General features: G+C 34.4%; 1 protein-coding gene across 1 annotated transcript in view; it reads left to right on the top strand.

The window, feature by feature from the left end:
• Nucleotides 1-12529: 12529 nt before the first annotated feature.
• Nucleotides 12530-23123, top strand: part of LOC137394204 (sodium/hydrogen exchanger 9B2-like) — a 114127-nt gene continuing 103533 nt past the window's right edge. The window contains exons 1-2 of the mRNA XM_068080925.1: nt 12530-12695; nt 17014-17157. Coding sequence (XP_067937026.1) covers nt 12530-12695; nt 17014-17157 — 310 coding nt within the window. The remainder of the gene's footprint in view (nt 12696-17013; nt 17158-23123) is intronic.

Below are 23123 nucleotides of genomic sequence, written 5' to 3'. Positions count from 1 at the left end.
TGTGTACTGTGCTATTTATGCTTACTGTGTTTATTTCTGTGTAATTCCTACCATACCGGCTGCATTGCCTACTACAGATCTATAATGATTTCAATAGTTTTGTTGGCTATACGAGTTTACGCATGTTTCTTCACTTATGAGCATGCATTTTTTCTGGTATGGCTTTGCGCATAACGCTAGCTGCAGTGTTTAACATGAAGCCATAAAAGATTGGCATGTATTCCATGTGCCAAATTTATTCCATGGTATAGCCAGTTAGACAGCATAGTGTATTGGATAAATGCATGTTCGCGGAACTGGGGGTTGTGAGTTCAAATCCAGCTCACAGCAGGTATATCATTCTTAAAACCTAATCGCTATAGCTAGACAGAAAAAGGTAAAGACGGACAAACATTAGTATTTAAATATAGAGATTTGTTTGAAACTAATAGTGTGACCTTTTATAATGATGATGTCTCAATGCTGAATACTAAAATATTAAAACAAGTAAAATATTTAATAAATTTGTAAAATTTGTAATTGTAAAATATTAATTTTATCCAGGGCGGTTTTAAACTTTAGCTGGTTAACGCTCCAGTGTTATTAGCATAAAAGTTAATATTGTATAAGCTGTAACAGTAGGTTTAGAACTTGCAGCAACTAAGCATCTAGTGAAATTCAAGTTTCTTTTCAGAATAGACTGATGTTTAGAAAGATACAGAAAACATCGATTTATATTGACATTGAATGTGTGTACTCTCCTTAACTCAACGTAGAACTACCATAAACATGCATCCTAAACCAAGTGAACGTGATAAAAAAGAGAAAGATTGTCAAAGCAAACCAGTAATACTTCAGTTGCAGTACAGCCATCTGATCAAAAAGTTAAGTTTAGTTATTTTTCTATTTGAAGGGCCTTTAGGAGTTTAGGAATGATCTTGGAATGGAGGCAATTTACATGTATATTACCGTTTGTATAAAAAAAAGATTGATAAGAAAAAGGAGAAACGCTGTCGATACAAACCAATAATACTGCACTTATGATACAGCCAATAAATAAAAAGTTAGGTTTAGTTTTTTTCCTTGTGGATAAGGAAGGAATGAGTTAGGAAAGATCTTGGAACAGATTAGGCAGTTTAAATGTATTTTAAAGTTCCTATAACATAAAATCCCTACAACGTAGACATTCCTGGCATGGATTATTTATGTTGTAGGAGTGTCTACGGTATGACGTTTCTAAAGAGTATTTTAACTTTTTGGAAGTCTGGGCCTGAAATAACTCGAAAATATGAACTCTACCAGATCCTACGCCCTAGCTTTTTCTATTTGGATAAAAACAAAGGAATGAGTTAGGAATGATCTTGGAACGGAGGCAATTTACAAGCATTTTATTGTTTTTATAAAGTAAAACCCTATAACCTAACCGTTCTTGTAACGGATTATTTACTTTGTTGGAGCATCTTCTGTATTTGCAAGACTCTCAACCCTAATCAGGCGTGTACATATAGCCTACTGAACAATTCGCAGTATCTCTCATCCAAAAACAAACACAATTTACGATATAAGTCGACATAGAAACGAGTGGTTGATGGAGTGATGAACGTGTCACTTTTCTAACAGTAATGAAACTTCTTGAGCTCTAACTTTAAACATGTACTACATGTACTTATTACAGAAGCGGTTTAGCGATCATTATTCGTCGGTTACACACCTGTTTACTGTACAGTGTATTTTATGTAGAGCACGGGTAGAATTGTCAAATCTTCAACAGCCGCATAGGTTTCATGTCTCAAGAATGCGCATCAAATAGTTTAGCTCGGATTCAGTTTGAAATTTCATTCCTAAATCATCTGCAGTTTGACGCATTCTGATAGTTCTATTCAATTCTCCAATTGTTTACTATAGATTGGAATGATCAATCAGTAGGCAACAAAAGGCTGTGGTAGCACTCATCTCAAAGAACTCATTTTATGACGTGTTTCGGCTGATACGTACTCTAGTTATCTAACATAAAGTAGCTATCTACCTAGTTGTAATGTCTGATCTAGGTTACCGTGTCTAATCTTGTATCTTGTCTAATCTACATGTACCTCCCATCTACCTCTCTTAAAAAAATCATTTATTTTTCTTTTTAAACATAAGAAACAGTTACTGGTCTTAGCACACTCTCATTGTGTTAATTTTGGTTTATGTTAGTTTAAATTACAGACATTTTTAGTAATTTCTCTAGTTATTCCAAGTTATTGGGAACTCTAGCAGTTGATGTCAAACCTATGCCACAATTCTTTTTATATCATAATTTTATTTTCTATAAAATAATGTAATGTTTAATATAAACTTTCTTTGTTACAAGGAACATGGGCAGTTGAATATTTTTATGCTACACCATAGAGTTCCCCACATGCAAAAACTTCGTATTATTATTGTGTTGGCATTACTGTTTCAAGGATGGAGTTAGATACTCCTGCATGGCAGGTTTTATCAGCAGCTAGCTCTGACACCTGGAGTTCCTGTTAGACCAACTGGCTGTGCCTTTCCTTTAACTCAGAAGATCGAGGCGAGAGAAGCCATTGGTCAGCGCCAAGACCACCCAAGGCAAGAATAAACTTAATGTTTGTTACAAGTACTTGAAACGATCTTAAGCAATGCCAATTATAACAGTTACCATTACTAATGTATACTAAGTTTTCATACAGCATAGAATATGGCACTGCAATGCCATCACAAGAAAGCAGCAGTGATGCTCTCATTCTATTGTGATTAAATTTCCGTTTGGAAATCAAACAACTGTGTGATGCACTATATTTGTGCATTATAAACGGCTGCATGGACCAATAGAATCGCACTTGTGCACGCACATAGGTCTTGCAATACAAGGCGTCACAGGCTGGTTCACACTATATCGCCATATGTCAGCGTTGCTGCCACAATACTTCGGTGATCGTCAATAATAACAACGTTCACAATACCACAAACCCATCCACGGTTGCATTTTTAAATACTCCATGAGATTGTTCCCATTTATCTTTTTAATTTTTCGCGAAAGAACATTTTTGTTTTCGTGTGCTCGAAACAAATACTAGTCTCATAGTAACCACCATAGACGGAAATAAATCACGGGCTCGTCAGCAAATTACCATCGCCAAAATGGTGCACAATGTAAATGTGAAATATAGGGAAAGTTTGACAGCTGCAAACTTTCCTGATGTATCAACATCGCTTCATCGATACTATCAGTTACGGTGAGCATAGTTGACGATGAACGCCGAAAGGACAACTCCAACATACGGCGATACAATGTGAACTAGCCAAGGAAATGCCCAGTCGGTCAGCAAGTGTGCTCATACAATCGCACAGCTAAGATTTTGACAGATGCTTGTATGTCTTTCCACATGCTCAAGACGCAAGCAATTTGTGAGAATTCTCAGAAATTTAAAGCTCAGCTCAAAGCACATTTTGCACTCATTGAGAGAATCTGGAAGGTGTGTTTATGGCAACTAGAATAAATATTATATTAGGATTTTGCATGTCATAAGACAGCCAGGACATATTACAAAAGCTCGCGCAGTCAAAAGGTTCTTTGGCTTTATACAATATAAAATTAATTATTCATGCTATAACAAACCTCAAAGCTGGTGCCAATATTTGCAGTTCTATCAAGTAGCCAGAATACAATGTATTTGCTAATCTTTTAACAATGCGCTGATCGTAGCTATATAGCTATCAGACTTCAAAGTGGTCAAGTTGATATGATGGCAACAGAGGATTGTACCCTGATGGTCTGACAAATTGGACATAGAATGTCAGGAAGACACATAATTCTGCCAGAGCCCCATGAACATATGCAAACAAGTTTTATTACTTCATGTGGTAAACAACTTGACTCGGCTAAATACCTGACAATGTTAACTAACCAGTACACTTGCAACAACTTGACAGCTGAAAATGTTAACCAATCATTACACTCAACACAACTTGACAACTGATAATATTAACCAACCAGTACACTCGACACAACTTAATAACTGACCATATTAACCAACCATCAGTAGATTGGTTAACTTAGCAGCAGTCTTCAGTATACAGAGGAAACACCGACTAAAAGTACACGATTGCATGAAAATGACTGGCAGGAACTATTTATACAGCAGGTCAGCTTACAGCCTACCGCATGACCAGTTATAATCATTTGTAGAAACAAGGCCTCAGCAACCAACTTTCCTGTTTGTATTTTTGTTTTAAGCTACCAAAAGCCAATTTTTACAACAATATTCAACTAAACAAACACAATAGAAGAATTTATTATAAGAGAATGCGAGAACGGGAGTGAGAACAGTGATTGGTAAAATTCCTTGGAAGTCTATGTCATATAGATGTATTATCGGATAACTCCAATATAGTCTACAGAAAAACCTTGCCATGAAATGTTCAAAGGTTAAAACTCGAGCTTAGTGGGTGCACCGTCCCTTACAAGAATCCTCCTTTAGTGAGAACAGTGTCGTTTTTGGTTTAGGTTTTGGTTATGGAAAGCTTGCTGTTAGCCCCAAAGAATATCAAGTGCTGAACCAGACACTCCCAGCAGTGCATCCAGTCTGTCATCTATCCTTTGCAAAAGGCAGGTGTCATGTTTTGTGATTGGGTTGATGGGCCAATAGCCAAAGTACAACCTTTTGGAGTTGTCTTACTTCTAGACCACCATTTAGCTCCAATCCTTTATCACCAGGCTGCACCATCTTTTTGTTTAATAGCTACTACACTTGTTAGCAGATTTCAGTCTCCTAATGATTGGAAGAGGAGCTTACTTTTTTAGTGCTAATGCATGGTTTAGTCAGGCTAAATATACTTGCTTTGGTTTCTAACAACTGTAATTTAGCCAAGACAAGCCCCTTCTCATCTACACATGCACCGATGTAGGGCTCAGTTTGACAAGAAATGCTGCATCAGTGTTCTATATTCAATAGCAATGATGGGCATCCTCAGTGAAGTTCAAGGCACAGAATCTTATCTGTATCTTTCGACCCTGTAATTACAGTTAACCTGCTGCCCTTTATAATGGTTGTGATGGCACGTGTTCCCTGAAGACAGTCAAGATCATGGCTCTGCCACTGCTTGTCATTTCGTTTTTTTTAACCACAGCTGAAAAGTTTTATTGGCAGCTCCCAATCGATTAGGTGTAATAAATTTTTAAAACTAAGAATGAACTAGCTCTGCGTCTGTGCTGCCATCAATCAAAAGTAACAAATTACTACACTGGCCTAAATGCCTACTCAGAAAGCTCTGCAATATGGGTGTGCATGTACGTGTCTCTAAGGCTAATAGACTTTGAAAGAGTGTCTGTTAATTGTCCCAGCCTGACTAAAATTACATTACCAACTGATACTAGCCACTTGGTAATGTACCCGCTGCTCTTTGAAATTTAGTATCTGTACTTTGGCCACTGATTGGACAGAATCAAGTGAGCAAAAGAGGATTCATTATGAGTGAATATTTCCACAATACTGAGACTAAAGCCAAAGGTGGCAACACGGAGAAAAACGTATACAGAAAATGAAGCTGTACCCCAGAAAATAACAACGAGAGACAATGACCAATAGTATTAATAAGCCATATCGCTAAACGCAGATCTTTCAACAAAATCCCTTCTCGCCTGTCAATGCTTTGCTAGAATGTTCTGATAATATATTCCAACTTCCTTTTTACCTATCACACACAAGTAATGATGTTATAGGTCTGTGCAAGGACATATATCCCCAATAACTACATAAAATCTTTCATGTGCACCAATATATTTAAAATCAATTAGGCACAAAATCAGATCCCAAAGAATGTTTTGTATGTAACATTCTAAGGTTTCATTTTTTTCTTTTGTGTATAATCGTGCTTTTAATTTGTGATATGATCTGACTGCTAGCACAACCAGGCGCTTAAAAGTTCTTTACGAACACAGTAGAGATAAAATAGTAAATATACCATAGCAGCATTGAAGCAGATGAGATAGAGATACAGCAGCAGAGCTAGCGTGCAAACGTGTAGCCATGTTTTAATATAACAGAGCTTAGCGTCCCAAAGCTATGTGGACTTCATTTAGACAGCATTTCTTACCTGAATCAAGAATATTGAGAGTTTATTCAGATCAGATGATAGTCATCATCGGAAGTCAGTTGGCCAAGCAAGTAGTCCAGCGGTCAGATGCTACTATAAGAGCACCTGCAATAAAATGACGCGCTAATGAAAGACGCTGGCCTCTAATTGTAAGCTCATATTTTCAGTGACTTGTCTTACTTTTGCCTTCCCAAACAGGATAGTTAGTTATAAGCAGCCTTCAGATCAGAGATTAATTTTGCTAGTGCCATATCTCCACGTATCTAACCTATATGTTGACTCTAATGCCATTTTAACAAAGCATTTCACTATTTATTTTTATAATAGATCAGAGCATTTTAAACTTGGCTGTAGCAGCTATCAAACTCGGTATTTACCACGGGCGCTGGCTAGAAATTTAATAACTTGTTCACCTGATAGTATGATTGAAAGATGAGCTCCCTTATTGACATCTGAATCTGCAATCTTACTGGTCTTACACAGCAATGCAGATGTCAAGTGTGGTATATTGGCCAACTTTTTATTGGCTTTAGTAATCATCAACAAAATGTATTTCGTTACACGCCAAAACAAATAAGAAAAGTCAAAAATCAGGAATTATTGAGTGAGTTGAACATGAGTGTTTTAAAAGTTGGTAATCTAATAGTATTGCAGAGGAGTTGGGATAGTGAATTGAAGGTTGTAGTAACAGAAAGTTCATAAACTAAAACATATGATGGTGGATGTAGTAAGTTGGTATCACGGAATAGAAAACAATGTTTGTCATAAGTGTGGAAGGATAAATACAAATATTCTAGGCATAGTTTATGCAAGATTTTGAAACCTGTAACACAATTGCCGAAATGAAGATGTTTGGGATAAGGCAATAATATGTTAATAGCGCTGCAGTTATCTCAGGAGACTATGACTGTGTTTAGCCTAAAAGGAATGTTGATGGTTTAACAAAACTAGTAAATGAGACAATGCAATTACTTTGTATTAAAACTGTTTATGAATCAAAAACATCAGATATGGTCACATTATTCTTAGTTCTAATAAAATTTTCAAAATGATTGGTTTTTTGGCAAATTCAGTGCCTCACAGCTGCTTATGCAGCTAAAATCTAAACTTTCTATAAGTAAAACCGTCTCTAGTGCACGTACCATTTGCCACCTCTTATCTGCAAGCCTAATCAAACAGTACTTGAACTGCTTTTGGTTAATACTAGTAAGAAAGTGGGCAAGGCAGAGTGATACCACGCAATACTACAGAATATAGTCTTTACTTACTAGTGCCCTGTAGACATCACCAGAATGCATACATATATCTCTTATAGCAATTTATAATAAGACATGTATTATCGTTCACGTATTCCAGCTTACCCCACTTCTACAAATCACATTACAAACTCTTTAAACACAGTATTCCAACAATTTCTGCATTTGTATAACAGGTATCAAAATCCTGCGTAAAGTGTGCCAAGAATATTTGTATTTCTCCGTCCACACATACAACAAACATTGTTTTCTGTTCCGCGACACCAACATACTACATCCACTACCGTATATTTCAGTTTATGAGTTTATCAACTTTCTGTTACTATTGCCTACAATACACTATCTCGACTCCTCCACAAAACAGTTCTATTACCAACTTCTGATGCACTTATGTTCAACTCAATAATTCCTGATTTCTGTCTTTTCGTTCTTTTTTAGCGTGTAATAACTTCATTTTTGTTGATGATTCACTAATGCCAATAAAAAGTTACACATATAGGATGCCAAATACTTTTAGCTGTTATGCAGAGAAAAAGATATTTGCAACTAGACAGCACTCACCCTTTGTTACTACGGTACACATAAGAAACCAAATTGACTACCGCAGAGTTTATTGCTGCGTATCTTTGTAAACCAGAGAATCCTTCCTTTACTCAGAGGTATGGCTTACCTTTTCAAATATCCATTGAACCACCATTTGTTCGAGCCACGTTAATGTCTTCTTATGCTCACTGCTTGCTGGTGAGTGGATGGAAGCTCAAGGATTAATAATTGAACTATTCCACAAGCACTACTGCTTCTATCATATTATCGCTCTTGTCTCTCGCACCAGCGCCCGAATGCAATACCTTCTTTGCAACCCATTGTGTTACAGGGAGTTCATTACACAATGCAAACTGAGTCTTCTATTGACATGTAAATGAATTCATCACAGAGGCACGCCTCAGAGTTATCATGTTATAGAGTCTATGTGGGACTTGTTTATTCACGGCTGGGAGACGGTTTCAAAGGATACCAGTTGAGAAATACCGTAGAGATCCTATACAAGCCTCCTGATGTGTTTCATCTATTCCCATGTGACTAGATCCGACGGGCCTTATGATCACTGGTTCCATAAGATAATCAGAGAATTTTCCCTCACGTGTTTGTAAATACAGAAAGTTGTACAAGCTCACAAATGCCTGTTTTTATTTATTATCAGAAAGTTATAGAAGCACATAAATGCGGTAATTTCGGAGGAGCTCTTCTGTTGGCAATAAATTTCTCTCCAGGTCCCCCAGTTAGATGTAGAGGTGAAATATTCACCAGATTTTTATGAGATGCTTAGCAAGCAGCAAGCTTAGCTCTTAAAATTGCCTAAAGATTTCAAAAGATGCACTTAAACAAATGTGTTTTGAGTATCAACCAAAAAACTATTTTACAAAGCGCAATGGTTGTCCTTCAATTTTGATTCAATCAGAAGGCACTCACAAAGACCTTATTGAGCAGATATAGGATTTGTGTAAGACATGCTTCATACATTTTTTTTCAATATTTTGTTCTAACCTGTGCTATTATGGATTTTCGTTATACCATATCAGTCATACATTTAATAATCCCAAATTTTTATATAACATAAACTAATTTTGAATATAAAACTTGAAAAATTCACTGAACAATTTGAAAAGTTCATTAGGTACAAATAAGATTTGAGCGTTTTAGGGAAGTAGACTTTTAAGCAGATTGCCTAAGCCCAGGTTGACAGAATTAAGTTTGCAATTGCACAGTTAGCTTTATCAAAATAATTTTGGAAATTGGTGTAAAGTGTGCTTGTTAAAAAATCTATGGCAACATTAAAAAAATAATAATGCAAACAACCAGGGATTAACCAAAAAAATTTCAACATGATAAAAAGGGGATTATCTGTTTCGGCAAAGTTTGAATTTCCCGTTGAACACTTGGATCAAACGCAGTCTTAAATGTATACGCAATCCGGTTAATAAGAACTTGTGCATCTTAAGAATGCCATAAGCCTTAACGGGAATTATGAAGTGGCAGTTGTACAAATGATTGACTTCGAGTAGTGCTTCAAATATTCTTCTATAAAATAATGTTGAGGTGACTCCACATTTAGCCCATTCCATACATAAATATTTTACATCAATAATGGCCTTTCTCACCAAAGTTTTTCAATTTTAGTTTTACCTGAGAAACGGGATAGTTTTATAACTCCTTAAAAGCACAAGATTGTTATTGCATGACATTGATAGTTCTTTTACAGAGTCATTGTTAAAGCTAGTGGTTTAGATTTCCTCCTTTCTAGACTAGCAAATATTGCTGAGCGACAAGCTTCAGTTTAAGAAACAGTATTTTTCCTTATAGTTTGAAGATAGCCAATGTAAAAACATTGTAAAAACATTGTATAAAAAGGGCTTACTAGGGCTTATTTCAAATTATCAACCTATTTCCATAATACCTGTTTTTAGCAAAATTTTTGAGCAAGCTGTGGATCAATACATTTTTACTTAATTTAAAACACGTCATTATTCTCACACCTAGAAAATTTGGCAACAGTTAAAACAGAAATACTTGTCCTGCCTTATTCGAACTTGCTAATAAGATAATTTTTATGAATCAAAGCAAAATAATTTTAGGAATATATCTTGATTTTAGTGAAGCTTTTTGATACCAACATATATTATTTCTCAAACTAACAATAAAACAACTTATTTCATCAATGAACTAGAAGAAAGACTATTTAGAATATATAAAACAAGTTATGTTGGTTTAAGATACAAAGCTTCAAGCTTCTATTTTTAGACCTACCTATATTTAGTATATACTAATGATCTGGTACAACTTGCAAGAAAGCTATCATCAATTGTGTATGCTGATAGCTGATAATAGTAAATTGTTTTATGAACCATACAAAATTAATGAAATTATTGATGGCATTGAACTATAATTCATAGAGACAAGTCAACTATAAACATAGATAAACCAAATATGCAGTTAACAGACAGATATGATCCATGTCAAGCTTAGTTGTAAGATGCTTTTTGCCTAGATATGTTTTGACCATCAAAACTATGTATTATATAATACATAGTTTTTACTCAAAACTGAATTCATGAATTATTGTCACAAGAACAAATACTAAATATAATTTGTCAAAACCACCCTGTACCTAATATTTTTGTTCAGTTTTCAGTTTGGCACGGTAAAAAACTTCATTAACTGAAACTTATCTGAGTTGCACACTATACAAACTCTATAGTTTAAACTGTATTAGAAAGCATATAGAAACTATATGAGTGGATTCTTGAAAACTGGTTAAAAACTCTTAACTTTAAAAATGCTTCAGGTCAAAGATCAATGGAATTCTGAGTAGTTAATGGTCACTAGCACATGTATCAGCTCTGGTAGTCTCTAGCTCATACATCAGTTCTGGTGGTCTCTAGCATATACATCAGCTCTGGTAGTCTCTAGCACATGTAGCAGCTCTGGTAGTCTCTCGCACGTACATCAGCACCGGTTTTCTTTCTATCACTTACATTAGTTCTGGTAGTCTCTACCACATTCATAAGTTCTGGTGGTCTTTAGTACATCCATCAGCTCTGAGGTCTCTAGCACATGTAGCAGCTCTGATGGTCTCTCGCACGTACATCAGCACCGGTTGTCTTTCTATCACTTACATTAGTTCTGGTGGTCTCTAGCACATGTTGTGTAATATTATTTTGCATTTCCCCTATAGATTTGTGGTAACAGGAACGTCCAGTTTTACTCCCCAAAGGGTAACGCTGTTATTACACTGAGAAGTTTGTAATTACTTAGCTGTCAAGGTGATCTGACCCCTCACCTTAGCAGCTTAGTGGTCAGATTAGTTGTTGACCATTTGACCTGTAATGCAAAATACACATACTGTACATGTATAACGCATTGTTATAAGTTAAAACAGTCATTATTTTTCTATTGAATTTGAGATACTTCGAACATTTCAGATAATAGATCACGATCACCTGTCCCAGCATTTTTGTAGTCTCAGTTAAAAAATTCAATCAAAGGAAAAATAAGTTAAATTCATAAACACAATCAGAAGAACGAAAAAGGGTAAACATGAACTGTAACAAATGGATAAAAGTTGGCAAAAATCATATACGGTAGATATCTAAAGCAGGCCGGTGTCGGATGCTCGGATTTTGGGACGTAGGGTTTTACAAAAATAAGTTATTGTCGCGCGACCGACCGCTACGAACGATGGTAATGAGGTTTATAGGCTATAAATACCCAAACACTTGTAGTTTCCATTTTAACGCTTTGTAGCTCCTGTGCTGCCGCTGCCTGTTCTCTCGGCTGGCCGGACGTTTGCAGGCTTTTGTACCCCTTTGCAAAAATAATTTTTGACATTTTACAGCATTGAAATTTTAATGTATTTTCTGTAGCCTAATTTAGTTTTAGTGTATTGTCTACAAATATGTTCAATACTTACAGCTAATTCAATTATCTACCGATGAGAATGCCGAATGTAAATATACATTTAACGAAATTCACGGTAATAGCGTTATATTTGTTACAACTTCTTTGTTTCATTTTTAAGAGCTTTACTGTATTTTTTATAACTATTAATTTTGAGGTCAAATACCATCAATTAGAAATAGGTAATTAAATGCGCTGAACATGCAACTGACAGAGTTAATGCAAACCTATAGTCAAGTCGGGTGCAAACACCACATGTTAGATTGTTATGTGTGGTTGTGGAGAAATTATGTTATGCATAACTCATCCGAATTCACATGCAACATCATTGTTGAATTTGCTTGTCATATTATTCTATTTTGACTATGTTTAGTTTGTGTACTTTTGCTTAGCTTGTGGGAACTAATTTAATTATTACTGGTTCAGGTATAGTGAAGGTGTTAAGCTATTGTAAGCAATACTAATATCTACCAGTCAAACTTACTTTTTTATTCTACAAATAAAACATAAAAACAAATAAAACAATGAAATACACAACTAACAAAATTCTAAAACAATAATATTAATGACAAACAATCAGAAGAGCTAATAAAAATTACATCCTGACTCGAACGGTCGTCTACGCTTGTTGATAAGTCCTGTACAGCTGTGAGTTTCGTCAGTCGAACGAGAGTCGTGAGAGGCCATATGTAGAGAGTGTCAGCAGTTGAGATAGTGGTGTAGAACAGGCTCAGCCGATGAAGGAGAAGGTGGCTCCATCGGTAGAGAAGCGAGAGAGCAGCTCCTCAGCAGGCAGATGGAAAAGCGTCCAAGGAGGCCCTTGGAAAGAGAGAGAGCCAGAGGCAGAGCTCAAGTTAGAACCGGAGATAGAGATGGGGATAGAGATATTGAGTCATTCGAGCTGTTCTCTTTTATAGATTTCCGGCATGTGGGATGGTTAGCCTGTGGGTGTAGGTTGAGTATTAAGGTTCAATGCTTTCTGTCAGGCTTGTGAAGATATCTTGTTTGCGTAAGTCTTCAGCTGGGGCACGTGATGTCGGCGTGTAGGGTGGAGCTCGTGACTTACTCCTGGGATCTAGGTCATGTTTGACAGGGGTGGCAGATCTATATGTGTGCACTCATTTGATTCGTCTCTAATGTTTCTCTGGTGGTTTTCTGGTGAAGGTGGTTGGTAGGTTTAATTGCTTCCACTTCCCTTTGGTGGTTTCCACAGGCGGTGCTGATGCAGTTTCCATGACTGATTTCTTCCAATTTGGAAGTTTCTAGTTTTCTTTTGATCTTTTCAATTATCGGATCTTTTGACATCTTTTAGGCGTCTTGCTGCTTGTACGCATTATATGCTTATCCTGTGGTCTGGCTGCATTCCCTATTGGTATATTGTTTTCGTAGTATTTCCATACAACGAGCTACTGAAAAAAAAAGTGATTGTTTGGGACAATGTTACGCATGTTTCAGTCAAAGGTGAATGATGTAGTTGTCTGACAGTCATAATGATGCACTTACCAGGTACATAGTTTATTTGCAGAATACTTATCCACACAATGATTCAGCTGCCAACAACATATTCAAATAGAGCAATATGGTTTATTACTTACTCTCAGTAGTTAACAGTATTATCTCAAAAGCTCAGTAAAGGCATTGACTGTTCAAGTTGTCGAGAATTGAGAGTGGCGTTAAGAAAAACTTATCACTAGAGACAATAGATAGTTCAAGAGATACAAAACATAAAAGATGACTATTGATTACCACAATAAAGATTGCTCATATATATATATTTTTTGCAATTGGGAAATAGATGCGTGTTCCCATTTAAGTTCATCATGACATATGAGGATGCCAGCATTTAGTGCAGTAACACTCAATTGCAAGGATTCTAAAATTAATAGTCTCAAGTGGTTGTGAAGCATCAAACATCAATTCTCATGCTAAGGCTAGCTACTGATGTCATACAAAGTCAGCTAATAAGTGCTATAAAAAAGCTAACCACAGAGCAGCAAATAAGCAAGATAGGTTCAGGTAGACTGATATATGACAATTTGTCTAATAGAAGCCCTCAAGCCCGTCTGACATGGACAGGATAATAGAACTACATAGTATAACAACACAATATACATGTAATTTTGCTTTAACTGTGGAGCTCTTGCCATTGATTTTTATTATGGCAGATAGTTGATTGCTATTTATTGACAAATCTAAAATCATTATTTTCAATGAGTTTTTAGCCTAATAATATCAAGCGTTATTAATATTAAGTAGAGGAAATGAAGGTTATTTAATTATTGGAGAGTGAGGGAAGCATTTGAGCACAGGTTGAGAGATAAATTAGTCTTGTATACAGTATTGAAAAGTTCATTATATCTCATAAATGAAACCTGATTAACCGGTTGACTCAGTTCTCTTTATACCATCAATATATTTTTCTAAGACTAAATTTGGCACTCTGTCAAATTGAAGCTTGTCTTGGTCATATTTGCAGTACACTTTGCAAGTTATTTTGGAAAATTGAGGAGTCTGTTGCGTTATAGGCCATCATGTACATGTATATTCTAATCTTTCATCTACATATCATATTTTTGAATTGAACAGATATGAGCTTTTACTCATGAAGTAATTTCAAGCACATAATTTTAAACCTATGTCTTTTTTTCGTAAAAGGGATTTGGGAATGGAAAACAATTATTGCTGTACATTCATATGTTTGGCTAGTTTTTTAAGCTTCGGCTATCAGTTTTAAATCTCACTTAGCCATAAATGTTATTTGAAGTACAGAACCAGCACATACTTCAACATCACCAACTCTGAAGCTCAAGCAACGCTGTCTGATAAAATATTTATTTTATTACACGCTTTATTTTTCAACCCTTCCTCTATCATGGCGGTCGATTGGAGGTAGTGTTTAAATAGAGGCTGGCATTGTATTTTTCAAATGGCTCGTTAAAACTTTAGGAAGATAAATTTATCCCTTTTACGGGCGAAGCGAATGTTGCCTATATTTTGCCCTCTCTTTCCAGTGAAGCGATATTGAACCTTTTGGATGCAATAAATTTGCTAACTTACCTCCAACTTGTCAAAGATCGTTTAATAAATATGCATTGAGGACCCGAGAAATATATCTACCAGTAGATACCTATTGCTTACAATTAACCAGCGACGATATTATAACTTGTGTCCTGCTCTGCGATTTGTTGGCACTTTCAATGTTTATTTTATTCTAAATTTGAAGACATATTTTAGGTTGTATCTATATTTACCAATGTTGCATAGAAGGTCATTGCGTTCATTGATATGTTTGCTACAGTTTGCAGCCATAACTAACTTTTTATGTGCAATAGAAGAGAAGTTACGAGCGTCGAACAATTGTAAGGTCAGATTACCGCCATGATGCTATCAAATAATCCATCTTTTTTTGACGTCATCACCCTGTTTGCAAATGCGCTCGTCCATGAAAAAGCCGCCATCTTTGTAGAAAACGATCGTCATTCTCTTGATTAATAGTATTTTTCGGTGGTGTTTTGATACTAAAATAAAAAATTTGCAAACAAAAGCATTGTTTGCAATAATTAATTGCAAAAGCTTCGTGTTTTTAACGATAAAAGTTGTCCATAAAGATGGCAGACAACGATGGAATGACGTCACAAAAAAACGAAGGAAATGGTATAAATCTGCAAATTTATAAATTATATAACGATAATCTATCAAATGCTACAAATATATATTCATGAACAAGTGACATAAACGAACAATACTTACATTACATGCAGAAACAAAAATTAAAGTTTTTAAAACAAAAATATTTGCATTGTTTGCTCGGAAAACAGCATTCTGATTGTTGCTTTCGATGGAACGAACATCTTCTGGTTGTCTAATACTTTCCACAGTGTCTTCTGGCCTCAACTCTTCTTTTGCACTGCTGAACAATTTTTTGGCAGCTCAAAGCTTTTACGCGTTGCATTTAGCACAAATTCAATGCGTAAAGGTTTTGCTCGCCAATCGTAGCCTTTGGCCTACAGCTAATCATTCATCTTTCATTGTAAATTTAAACCGTTTTTAAACATGTACATGTACTTCGAAGTATCAAACAAGGAACTATTACTAGCTTGATGCAGTTATTAATTATTTTTAGGGTGTTGCTTTCCAATTTTTAACGAAAAAAGCGCAAAGCTTTGGAGTTGGACAACGAGAGAATTGATTGTTATTGATGTAAACGATTCATTATTAATATGATTTTGTGGGCACTTTTCTACTGATCACTTGATATTATGGGTTCATAAAGATCAAATATTGTCAAAGGGGCGTTCAAATAGAGGGTTGCGTTCTATTTTTCAACCTTTTTTTCATAGTTGCTGTCAAATAGAGGTGGCGTTCAAATAGAGGTGGCGTTCAATTAGAGGTTTTACTGTATGCATGTCGTACGTTTGCTCTAGAGAAGAGATTTCAAAATTTATGTTTTTGTTTGCCTTGTACGCATGAGGTTATAATTCATTCAAATCTTTGTTTTAAAAATAATAACTGATGGTACGCTAGTTGGAGATGTATTCTTGTTATTGCCTCTTTTCCTACTTGATAAGAAATAAATGTATACTTTCATATTTTCAATATTGTAGAGCCTTGCTTAGTAATTTATATGATCTACGAAAATAAAATATGTCCAGAGTTTAAGCCAAACGTCTGTATTAACCTGCAGTCATTGTTAACCTGTAGACAGTGTTCATCTGTCGACTGTGTTAACCAGTAGTCAGTGTTAATCCATAGTCTGTGTTAACCTGCAGTCAGTGTTAACCTGTAGTCATTGTTTACCTGTAGACAGTGTTAATCTGTCATCTGTGTTAACCAGTAGTCTGTGTTAATCTATAGTCTGTATTAACCTGTAGTCTGTGTTAACCTGTAGTCAGTGTTAACCTGTAGTCAGTGTTAACCTGTAGTCATTGTTAACCTGTAGACAGTGTTAACCTGTATACAGTGTTAACCTGTATACAGTGTTAACCTGTTCTCTGTATTAACCTGCAGTCAGTGTTAACCCATATTCAATGTTAACCTGTAGTTAGTGTTAACCTGTAGGTCATAAAATGACTTCTGATTGCTGCCATTAGCTTATAAATACTGTCTTCTAAACAGTATTTATTGCTACCTAAAAGTAGTTGTGGTCCAGCTACAATTGTGAAATAAATTGTGTTCCAAACTGTATTATTTTCATTCCATGTGATCTTGTGACCTTCTTTAGGGTACGTAACAATGGATACTGAGGAAGTTGATATAAACCTCCACAAGGATTCCAGAGAAGTAGATGAGTTGGAAAGCGATAAAGATCAACCAGTGTTGGACAATTCTGCTGCTGAATTGCATCCTTTAGTAGCAAGCGAAGAAGGTAAATGCAACTCCTGATAGCTGGGAGTATGTGGGCTTTTTATCTTGTTGTATATATAAGACATGGTAGTTCTATTATGTGATGTCTTAACCCTGTTGTATATATAAGACATGGTAGTTCTATTATGTGAAGACTTTACCTTGTTGTTTATATAAGACATGGTAGTTCTATTATGTGAAGACTTCACCCTGTTGCATATATAAAACATGGTAGTTCTATTATGTGAAGACTTTACCCTGTTGTATATATAAGACATGGTAGTTCTATTATGTGAAGTCTTAACCCTGTTTTATATATAAGACATGGTAGTTCTATTATGTGAAGTTTTAACCCTGTTTTATATATAAGACATGGTAGTTCTATTATGTGAAGTCTTTACCCTGTTGTATATATAAGACATGGTAGTTCTATTATGTGAAGACTTCACCCTGTTTTATATATAAGACATGGTAGTTCTATTATGTGAAGTCTTTACCCTGTTGTATATATAAGACATGGTAGTTCTATTATGTGAAGACTTCACCCTGTTTTATATATAAGACATGGTAGTTCTATTATGTGAAGTCTTTACCCTGTTGTATATATAAGACAAGGTAGTTCTATTATGTGACGTTTTCACCCTGTTTTATATATAAGACATGGTAGTTCTATTATGTGAAGACTTCACCCTGTTTTATATATAAGACATGGTAGTTCTATTATGTGAAGTCTTTACCCTGTTGTATATATAAGACATGGTAGTTCTATTATGTGAAGTCTTTACCCTGTTGTATATATAAGACATGGTAGTTCTATTATGTGAAGTCTTAACCCTGTTTTATATATAAGACATGGTAGTTCTATTTTGTGAAGACTTTACCCTGTTGTATATATAAGACATGGTAGTTCTATTATGTGAAGACTTCACCCTGTTGTATATATAAGACATGGTAGTTCTATTATGTGAAGTCTTTACCCTGTTGTATATATAAGACAAGGTAGTTCTATTATGTGACGTTTTCACCCTGTTTTATATATAAGACATGGTAGTTCTATTATGTGAAGACTTTATCCTGTTTTATATATAAGACAAGGTAGTTCTATTATGTGAAGTCTTAACCCTGTTTTATATATAAGACATGGTAGTTCTATTATGTGAAGTCTTTACCCTGTTGTATATATAAGACATGGTAGTTCTATTATGTGAAGTCTTAACCCTGTTTTATATATAAGACATGGTAGTTCTATTTTGTGAAGACTTTACCCTGTTGTATATATAAGACATGGTAGTTCTATTATGTGAAGACTTCACCCTGTTGTATATATAAGACATGGTAGTTCTATTATGTGAAGTCTTTACCCTGTTGTATATATAAGACATGGTAGTTCTATTATGTGAAGTCTTCACCCTGTTGTATATATAAGACATGGTAGTTCTATTATGTGAAGTCTTAACCCTGTTTTATATATAAGACATGGTAGTTCTATTTTGTGAAGACTTTACCCTGTTGTATATATAAGACATGGTAGTTCTATTATGTGAAGTCTTAACCCTGTTTTATATATAAGACATGGTAGTTCTATTATGTGAAGTCTTAACCCTGTTGTATATATAAGACATGGTAGTTCTATTATGTGAAGTCTTAACCCTGTTGTATATATAAGACATGGTAGTTCTATTATGTGAAGACTTTACCCTGTTTTATATATAAGACATGGTAGTTCTATTATGTGAAGTCTTTACCCTGTTGTATATATAAGACATGGTAGTTCTATTATGTGAAGTCTTTACCCTGTTTTATATATAAGACATGGTAGTTCTATTATGTGAAGTCTTAACCCTGTTTTATATATAAGACATGGTAGTTCTATTATGTGAAGACTTTATCCTGTTTTATATATAAGACATGGTAGTTCTATTATGTGAAGTCTTTACCCTGTTTTATATATAAGACATGGTAGTTCTATTATGTGAAGTCTTAACCCTGTTTTATATATAAGACATGGTAGTTCTATTATGTGAAGTCTTAACCCTGTTGTATATATAAGACATGGTAGTTCTATTATGTGAAGACTTTATCCTGTTGTATATATAAGACATGGTAGTTCTATTATGTGAAGTCTTCACCCTGTTTTATATATAAGACATGGTAGTTCTATTATGTGAAGACTTTATCCTGTTGTATATATAAGACATGGTAGTTCTATTATGTGAAGTCTTCACCCTGTTGTATATATAGGACATGGTAGTTCTATTATGTGAAGTCTTAACCCTGTTGTATATATAAGACATGGTAGTTCTATTATGTGAAGTCTTAACCCTGTTGTATATATAAGACATGGTAGTTCTATTATGTGAAGTCTTAACCCTGTTGTATATATAGGACATGGTAGTTCTATTATGTGAAGTCTTAACCCTGTTGTATATATAAGACATGGTAGTTCTATTATGTGAAGTCTTAACCCTGTTGTATATATAAGACATGGTAGTTCTATTATGTGAAGACTTCACCCTATTGTATATATAAGACATGGTAGTTCTATTATGTGAAGCCTTAACCCTGTTTTATATATAAGACATGGTAGTTCTATTATGTGAAGTCTTTACCCTGTTGTATATATAAGACATGGTAGTTCTATTATGTGAAGACTTTACCCTGTTGTATATATAAGACATGGTAGTTCTATTATGTGAAGTCTTAACCCTGTTTTATATATAAGACATGGTAGTTCTATTATGTGAAGACTTTACCCTGTTGTATATATAAGACATGGTAGTTCTATTATGTGAAGACTTTACCCTGTTGTATATATAAGACATGGTAGTTCTATTATGTGAAGTCTTTACCCTGTTGTATATATAAGACATGGTAGTTCTATTATGTGAAGACTTTACCCTGTTGTATATATAAGACATGGTAGTTCTATTATGTGAAGTCTTAACCCTGTTTTATATATAAGACATGGTAGTTCTATTATGTGAAGACTTTACCCTGTTGTATATATGAGACATGGTAGTTCTATTATGTGAAGTCTTAACCCTGTTTTATATATAAGACATGGTAGTTCTATTATGTGAAGACTTCACCCTGTTTTATATATAAGACATGGTAGTTCTATTATGTGAAGTCTTAACCCTGTTTTATATATAAGACATGGTAGTTCTATTATGTGAAGTCTTAACCCTGTTTTATATATAAGACATGGTAGTTCTATTATGTGAAGACTTTACCCTGTTGTATATATAAGACATGGTAGTTCTATTATGTGAAGTCTTAACCCTGTTTTATATATAAGACATGGTAGTTCTATTATGTGAAGACTTCACCCTGTTGTATATATAAGACATGGTAGTTCTATTATGTGAAGTCTTAACCCTGTTGTATATATAAGACATGGTAGTTCTATTATGTGAAGACTTCACCCTATTGTATATATAAGACATGGTAGTTCTATTATGTGAAGTCTTAACCCTGTTTTATATATAAGACATGGTAGTTCTATTATGTGAAGACTTTACCCTGTTGTATATATGAGACATGGTAGTTCTATTATGTGAAGTCTTAACCCTGTTTTATATATAAGACATGGTAGTTCTATTATGTGAAGACTTCACCCTGTTTTATATATAAGACATGGTAGTTCTATTATGTGAAGTCTTAACCCTGTTTTATATATAAGACATGGTAGTTCTATTATGTGAAGACTTTACCCTGTTGTATATATAAGACATGGTAGTTCTATTATGTGAAGTCTTAACCCTGTTTTATATATAAGACATGGTAGTTCTATTATGTGAAGACTTCACCCTGTTGTATATATAAGACATGGTAGTTCTATTATGTGAAGTCTTAACCCTGTTGTATATATAAGACATGGTAGTTCTATTATGTGAAGACTTCACCCTATTGTATATATAAGACATGGTAGTTCTATTATGTGAAGTCTTTACCCTGTTGTATATATAAGACATGGTAGTTCTATTATGTGAAGTCTTCACCCTGTTGTATATATAAGACATGGTAGTTCTATTATGTGAAGTCTTAACCCTGTTTTATATATAAGACATGGTAGTTCTATTTTGTGAAGACTTTACCCTGTTGTATATATAAGACATGGTAGTTCTATTATGTGAAGTCTTAACCCTGTTTTATATATAAGACATGGTAGTTCTATTATGTGAAGTCTTAACCCTGTTGTATATATAAGACATGGTAGTTCTATTATGTGAAGACTTTACCCTGTTTTATATATAAGACATGGTAGTTCTATTATGTGAAGTCTTAACCCTGTTGTATATATAAGACATGGTAGTTCTATTATGTGAAGACTTTACCCTGTTTTATATATAAGACATGGTAGTTCTATTATGTGAAGTCTTTACCCTGTTGTATATATAAGACATGGTAGTTCTATTATGTGAAGTCTTTACCCTGTTTTATATATAAGACATGGTAGTTCTATTATGTGAAGTCTTAACCCTGTTTTATATATAAGACATGGTAGTTCTATTATGTGAAGACTTTATCCTGTTGTATATATAAGACATGGTAGTTCTATTATGTGAAGTCTTCACCCTGTTTTATATATAAGACATGGTAGTTCTATTATGTGAAGTCTTAACCCTGTTGTATATATAAGACATGGTAGTTCTATTATGTGAAGTCTTAACCCTGTTGTATATATAAGACATGGTAGTTCTATTATGTGAAGACTTCACCCTATTGTATATATAAGACATGGTAGTTCTATTATGTGAAGCCTTAACCCTGTTTTATATATAAGACATGGTAGTTCTATTATGTGAAGTCTTAACCCTGTTGTATATATAAGACATGGTAGTTCTATTATGTGAAGTCTTAACCCTGTTGTATATATAAGACATGGTAGTTCTATTATGTGAAGACTTCACCCTATTGTATATATAAGACATGGTAGTTCTATTATGTGAAGTCTTTACCCTGTTGTATATATAAGACATGGTAGTTCTATTATGTGAAGTCTTCACCCTGTTGTATATATAAGACATGGTAGTTCTATTATGTGAAGTCTTAACCCTGTTTTATATATAAGACATGGTAGTTCTATTTTGTGAAGACTTTACCCTGTTGTATATATAAGACATGGTAGTTCTATTATGTGAAGTCTTAACCCTGTTTTATATATAAGACATGGTAGTTCTATTATGTGAAGTCTTAACCCTGTTGTATATATAAGACATGGTAGTTCTATTATGTGAAGTCTTAACCCTGTTGTATATATAAGACATGGTAGTTCTATTATGTGAAGACTTTACCCTGTTTTATATATAAGACATGGTAGTTCTATTATGTGAAGTCTTTACCCTGTTGTATATATAAGACATGGTAGTTCTATTATGTGAAGTCTTTACCCTGTTTTATATATAAGACATGGTAGTTCTATTATGTGAAGTCTTAACCCTGTTTTATATATAAGACATGGTAGTTCTATTATGTGAAGACTTTATCCTGTTGTATATATAAGACATGGTAGTTCTATTATGTGAAGTCTTCACCCTGTTTTATATATAAGACATGGTAGTTCTATTATGTGAAGTCTTAACCCTGTTGTATATATAGGACATGGTAGTTCTATTATGTGAAGTCTTAACCCTGTTGTATATATAAGACATGGTAGTTCTATTATGTGAAGTCTTAACCCTGTTGTATATATAAGACATGGTAGTTCTATTATGTGAAGACTTCACCCTATTGTATATATAAGACATGGTAGTTCTATTATGTGAAGCCTTAACCCTGTTTTATATATAAGACATGGTAGTTCTATTATGTGAAGTCTTTACCCTGTTGTATATATAAGACATGGTAGTTCTATTATGTGAAGACTTTACCCTGTTGTATATATAAGACATGGTAGTTCTATTATGTGAAGTCTTAACCCTGTTTTATATATAAGACATGGTAGTTCTATTATGTGAAGACTTCACCCTATTGTATATATAAGAC

This window comes from Watersipora subatra, chromosome 4, assembly GCF_963576615.1.
Source record: "Watersipora subatra chromosome 4, tzWatSuba1.1, whole genome shotgun sequence".
Lineage (NCBI taxonomy): Eukaryota > Metazoa > Bryozoa > Gymnolaemata > Cheilostomatida > Watersiporidae > Watersipora > Watersipora subatra.
This window is presented reverse-complemented; position numbering and strand designations above follow the sequence as displayed.